This window comes from Euphorbia lathyris, chromosome 2 (genome assembly GCF_963576675.1).
Source record: "Euphorbia lathyris chromosome 2, ddEupLath1.1, whole genome shotgun sequence".
Taxonomy (NCBI): Eukaryota; Viridiplantae; Streptophyta; class Magnoliopsida; order Malpighiales; family Euphorbiaceae; genus Euphorbia; species Euphorbia lathyris.
The window spans coordinates 14,914,321-14,920,474 of record NC_088911.1 but is presented as its reverse complement, the minus strand read 5'-3'; the positions used below and the strand labels follow the sequence as shown (position 1 = coordinate 14,920,474).

At 32.4% G+C, this 6,154-nt stretch overlaps 1 protein-coding gene across 1 annotated transcript; it reads left to right on the top strand.

Annotated features, from left to right (window-relative positions):
- The first annotated feature begins 3,049 nt into the window (after window positions 1-3,049).
- LOC136216798 (uncharacterized) lies at window positions 3,050-5,666 on the top strand. The gene is made up of 7 exons (XM_066003355.1): window positions 3,050-3,294; window positions 3,378-3,434; window positions 3,524-3,649; window positions 3,751-3,817; window positions 4,503-4,595; window positions 4,676-4,789; window positions 5,137-5,666. Exons 1-7 carry the CDS (start codon window positions 3,140-3,142, stop codon window positions 5,191-5,193), a joined length of 669 nt encoding a protein of 222 aa, XP_065859427.1. The 5' UTR covers window positions 3,050-3,139; the 3' UTR covers window positions 5,194-5,666.
- Window positions 5,667-6,154: the final 488 nt, after the last annotated feature.

Below are 6,154 nucleotides of genomic sequence, written 5' to 3'. Positions count from 1 at the left end.
GTTGGAATATCATCTTGAGCCAATCTTTTAAGGAGAAGAAGTTTGTTGTCAAACGACCATGCTCCGTTCCCGTAGATCCTTCTCACATCCACTTCGCGAAAGAATTGAAATAGGAAAATATTGGAATTTATAGATTTGATATAAACTCGTTTGCCTAGTTTCCAGATCGCAGCTAAGAGGTCTCTCATGGCGTGAAAATCTACTGGTTTATCTCTCAGGAATCGGCCCACCAAGTACCACCGCAGATCCATCTGGTCAAAGTGCAGATCTTCTTCTCCCACTGTGATACCGCCTCCTTCCTCATCTTCCAAACTTAGATTTGCATAGGATTGTTCTATACTTTTCCTATTAGTAGATGCCATAGTTGATTAAAAAAAAGAAAACGAGATTTTGTATGATACAGAGATTCAAGCGAGAATAAATTAGTATTGATAAAACATAATAGGTCAAAAACATGTCAACATAATAAGAGTTCGTATTGCTATTTATTATTTAAAAGATATGCAGACTTAATTGTTAGTATCTTAATAAAAAATTTATAACTATATTAATAACAAATTCAATATATTAAACGATAATTAATGTTAAAAAACTTTGTGCCAAATTTGACTTTTAGGCCTCGTTTGTTTGGGGGAAAATATTCAGCAGGAAAATATTTTTCCAATTTTCCAGTGTTTGTTTGGGCAGGAAAGCTGTTTGATAAAACTGAAAATTAAGTGCTGAAAAAATAAGTACTGAATTTTAAGTGCTGAAAATATTGAATGATTTAATTTTTAAAAAAGTATCAGTTGATAATGTTTAACTTAAAATTATAAGTTAAATATTTTGACTTATCAAAATAAGTGGTTTTTAACTTAATTAACTAATTTAAGTGGTGAAAAAACAACTGTTATCAAAAGCACTTAAATTAAATAAGTGCTTAACATTTTAATTTAAGTAATTAAGTGCTTTATCAAACAAGGCCGTCAAAGAAAAATAAGTTGCAAGTCAATGGAAAAACAAGGAAGAAATAAGGGAAAATGTTTTACCCTTTTCAAAAGGGTAAAACATTTTCCCCAAAACATACGCGTTCAGAGAAAAATTGGGAAAACGTTAAAAAATGTAAAAATATGAAACATGAAAAATATAAATCATAGTTGTTAAATCGAGATACGACTCGTGACTCGAAATCTCATTTTGTGAATCGAGACTCGTGAATCGTAAGATACGGATCAATTTTAAAATATTATAAAAAAATAAAATATTAACCATATTTAACTTTAAATATGAGTCTAAAAATGAAATATTCAAATATTAATATCCAAATAGAGTAGAGGATTTTTGGTAATGGAAAATCAAAACAAAAGAGAGACAAAAAAAAAAAAAAAAAAGTAGAAAATTGAAAGAATAGAGAGAAAAAATTAAGTTAATAACAAATAAATAGAAGAGTCAAAAAATTTAAAGAGTCCTAATTATTTGAAGAGTCATCTTTTAGTTAATTAAAGACTCTTAATTAATTATTTGAAGAGTCCTTTGATTTTCTTTTAACAGTTAAAAAAAAAAAAATTTAAACCTGGTGTATACGTTTTTTTCAATTCACAAATTGTAATTTGTAACAATTTGTAATACATTAAATGAATGCATTGTACTGTTATTAGACCTGTACGTTTTCCCATTTATTAAATGTACAAAAACAATCATAAATGCATTTATTAATTCCTCTCCCCAAAGATACATGAATCAGATACAAAATGACCTTTGACATTTCCGATTTAGTTTTTTTTTTTTTTTTCCAGCCATTGCCATGACTCGGCCGACTCGGCCGATACGGCCGAGTCACCGGCGATTCGGCCGAGTCGTGGCCGATTCAGGTGGATTTCGAGTCAGACCATAGAGTCGTCTCGAAATCCACTTGACTCGTATCGACTCGTACGAGTCGACTCGCGACTCGTACGAGTCTAATAACAGTGATATAAATAATATGAAAACGTTACAAAACACGAGAATATGACAAAAAAAAAAACTCGCAAAAAATATGAAAATGTGAACAAATGCGAAAAATACAAAAACAAAAAAAAAACATTTGAAAAAGCACAAAACATGAACACGAAAAAGTGACAAAACACGAAATATATAAAAACATGAAAAATACAAAAAACACAAAAACGCAAAAAATGCTAAAACACAAAAACGTGACAATACGTGAAAAACGCGATAAACATGAAAAGATGAAAAATGCAAACAAAACACGAAAACATAAAAAACACAAAAACGTGAAAAATACGAAAAACATGAAAAAAACGCGAATAACACGAAAAAGTAGCAAAATGCGAAAAATAAAAAACGCGAAAAAAAGAAAACGTGAAAAAGGGAAAAACTGAAAACCGAAAAGCTAAACGTGAAAACACAAAAAAGAAGAAAAAGTGCAAAAAAAATATAATAGCGTTGAAAACGTACAAAAAATGCCGAAAATGTGAAAAAATGTTTTCGTGTTTTTATATTTATTTTTTCATATTTTTGTGTTTTTCAACTTTTTTTCCATGTTTTGAATATTTTTTTACTTTTCGTAATTTTCGTATTTTTCCACTTTTTGTGTTTTTAATAAATTTTTATATTTTTTGTGTGTTTTTTCACGTTTTTCTGTTTTCCACATCTTTTCAAGTTTTTTTATGTTTCGTGTTTTTTTTACATTTTCTTAGTTTCATGGGTTTTTTTACATTTTTTTTTCTATTTTTTACGTTTTCACAGTTTTCCACGTCTCTACATATTTTTTGTTCTTTATATATACAATTGAAAATAAAAAAATACAAAAAATCTATATTTAGTGGTTGGAAAATATTTTTCGGTGTTTTCCAATGTTGTAGCCAAACACCGGAAAATATTTTCCAGTGTTGTTGCCAAACACAGGAAAATATTTTATTTTCCAGCACAATATTTTCCCTGCATAAAATTTTCCAGAACACAATATGTTCCCCAAACAAACGGGGCCTTAATATTATTTTATTTTTCACGTGTTGAATTTGTGATGGAAAATATAATTTGTTTTTTTTTTTTTTTGTAACTACTTAGACTGGGTGGGACTGGTTATGCGTCGGGAGAAGACTGAAAGAGACGCCGAGACCAAAGGGAAAAAAAAACCAGCACCCCAGAGCTTCTGAAAATGGCTTCAATGGCGGCACCAACAAGCGCCTTTCGTGGCCTTCACTACAAGATTCAAAGCCAACGCCTCACTGTTTCGTCCAATCGCCGCATCTTCCTTTGCCAGCAGCGAAACGCCAAAGACACCGACCAACCAGCCGATCAAATTCCCCGGAGGTACTCTTCAGTCTATCGCTGTTGTATTTATATTCATGTAAATCTTCAATTTAATTACGAGAAAATCTGTTTCAAATCTGAAGGGAAATTATTCTGAGGAGCAGCGAATTAGCAGTAGTTGGGGCCATTTTCAATTTCGGGCAAGTATTATAATCCGAATTTTCTTAAATACCTAAGCATATTTAAAATTGAATTCGTCATTATTGTCAAATTGCTTATCTGATTGCAGCGGGAAAAAGCCTGAATACTTAGGTGTGCAGAAGAACCAACAAACTCTAGCTCTTTGCCCAGCTACTAAGAACTGTATCTCAACAGCTGAAAATATCAATGATCTTACTCATTATGTCCCTCCATGGTAAGGCAGTATTTGTAATTGGAAAAACCAGAAGTCTTGTTTGAAATTTTGAAGGAATTGAATTGGACTCTATTGTTCTTGGTTTGGTTTATTCTTTGTAGGAACTATAATGGGGGTAGAAAGAGGCCTGTGAATAGAGAAGAGGCAATGGAAGAGCTACTTGAAGTGGTAACAACTTATGGCATTTCATTCTTTGATAAATTAATCAAATATAACCATTTTAAATACCTAGAATTTATAAACTCTGCATCAATTTGTCAAATATTGTTCAAATTTCTGGATTGAGTTAGATACTTAAAATAACAAAAATTCTTAGACTGTGAGTACATCACGACCTTCTTAGCTTAGTTCAGAAAGCCGATTGGCCTCCTGAAATTTAAAGATTTCTTATTAGCTTTCTAAACTTGCTTAATTTGACATGATTAATCCCCTAGTACTACTTGATAGAGTAAGAAGCGATTTGGACAAGTCGAAGCTTGTATCCCTTTAACTAAGTTTAGCAGGCCAAATTGAAATATGTCATGTTAAGCAAGTTCATGGTTGGTAGGTCACTTTAAGTAAGTTCAAGAAGTCAATAGGTTACTTTAAGTAAGTGGATTGAGGGGGCTAACGAGACATGTCCAAAGTTCAGGGGTCAATCAATTTTTTGGACCAAGTAGTAATTTGTCAAGTATTACCAACTTCAAAACTGAATTTAATTGATGCTTTTTTTTTTTGACGAAAAATTTAATTGATGCTTAAAATTCAATTTTGGATAAATGATCCCACCTTATTTCTTAATTCAGAGTAAGAGAGGAGAAGATGAAACAACAGCATAGATTTAGCACATGGTGTTTGTTTAAATGTTTTGCAGATACAGGCAACAAAACCAGATAAATTCACGCCTAGGATTGCAGAAAAGAAAGAGGATTACTTGCATGTGGAATATCAGAGTCCCATTTTGGGGGTAAGTTTCAGCTCTTATTAGATTGATGAGCATTTGAGTTCCTATATAATAGACAATCCTGATGATATCAATTGAAACAGTTAGTGGATGATATGGAGTTCTGGTTTCGACCCGGTAATGACTCCATTGTGGAGTATCGATCTGCATCACGGTTTGGGAACTTTGATTTCGATTACAATAGAAAGAGAATCAAGGTGAAGACTTTTAGGGGTTAATTACACTCATATTCTTCGAATGAAGGGTTAAAATGTCTCCTGAAGTTCGCAGACAGATGTTTAGTCCAAATGGAAGTTTAATCAAACCAGTCATGAAGTTGAGAATATTTGACAAATTAGCTGAAATTTGGCAAATTTTTAGACATTGAATGTTGTCAAATGTTGCCAACTTCATGACCGAGTTGATGCTTAAACTTCGATTTGGACTAAAATGATCTTGTTGCCAACTTCAGGGGTCATTTTGATCCTCAATTCCATGTTCTTCCAACTTTTCAGAAATGAAATAAACATTTGCTTACCATTTGACCTCTGGGCATTCTTTACAGACATTACGACTTGAATTGGAGAAAAAAGGATGGTCTTCTGCTGCAGATAGTTTCTGAAGATAATAATAAGAAGACGAAGAAGAAGAAGGGCTACACAAGGGCCAGTCCAAGAATAGCTTCTTTGTCTCGGCATATTATGAAAGTTTTTTGCTACAAAAGAATAGTTACAAAGTCATCCTTGGATTAGCTGATTGCACACCTTTACAAGTGAAAAGAAAAAAAGGGTTATTGTCAATAGCTTAATACATATTCAGCCCTTCCAACGTTAGCCTCAAATTGCATGAACTGTTTTGATCCACTCGTACAACATGTCGATATGGTGCGCGCACCAGTCAAATGGAGTTTAAGCATATTGAGATGGGTTAAAGATTGTTTTAAGGAGGTTAAAGTGTTTCAAGCAATGATGAAAGGTCGTGGTAGAAAAATCATATTCAAAATTTGGAAGGTCTTTTGGTGTTTGAATGTTAATGGTAATAGTTAAATTGTATTAAGCATATTGTCAAGCTTCAAGCAAACTTGAATTTGATTGATTGCAGGCGAAACTAAAATGACAAAACTAAGCAAATTTAAGTTTTAACTGAAAAACAATGGAAAATAATCCAAATAGAAACTGCCTTCTGATAAGTTTTCTCCCAATTTGAGGAAAATGTAGTCTATTGTACACAGAATTTCATTTTCTTTCAATATAATCATTAAACTTTACATTTTTTTTCAATAAATTAATAAAATCATATTTTACATGACATAAAAAAAATATAATTTTTTTTTGTTATCACGTAACAAGTTTAAGTAGTTGAATTAAATAAACAATACATATTGGTGTGGTTATAAGAAATGTCCGAGGTGAATTCATTGCAGCAAGCTACGGTTCTGTTCAAGATGCGTTATCGCCAGGCTTAGCGGAAGCAATTTCATGTAGGGAGGCGCTCAGTTGGATCAAGGAGAGAGGTGACGAAGAGGTTAGTGTGGAGGGCGATGTTCAAGTGGTAATTAAGGCGCTGTGTCAGGAGGACGAGGA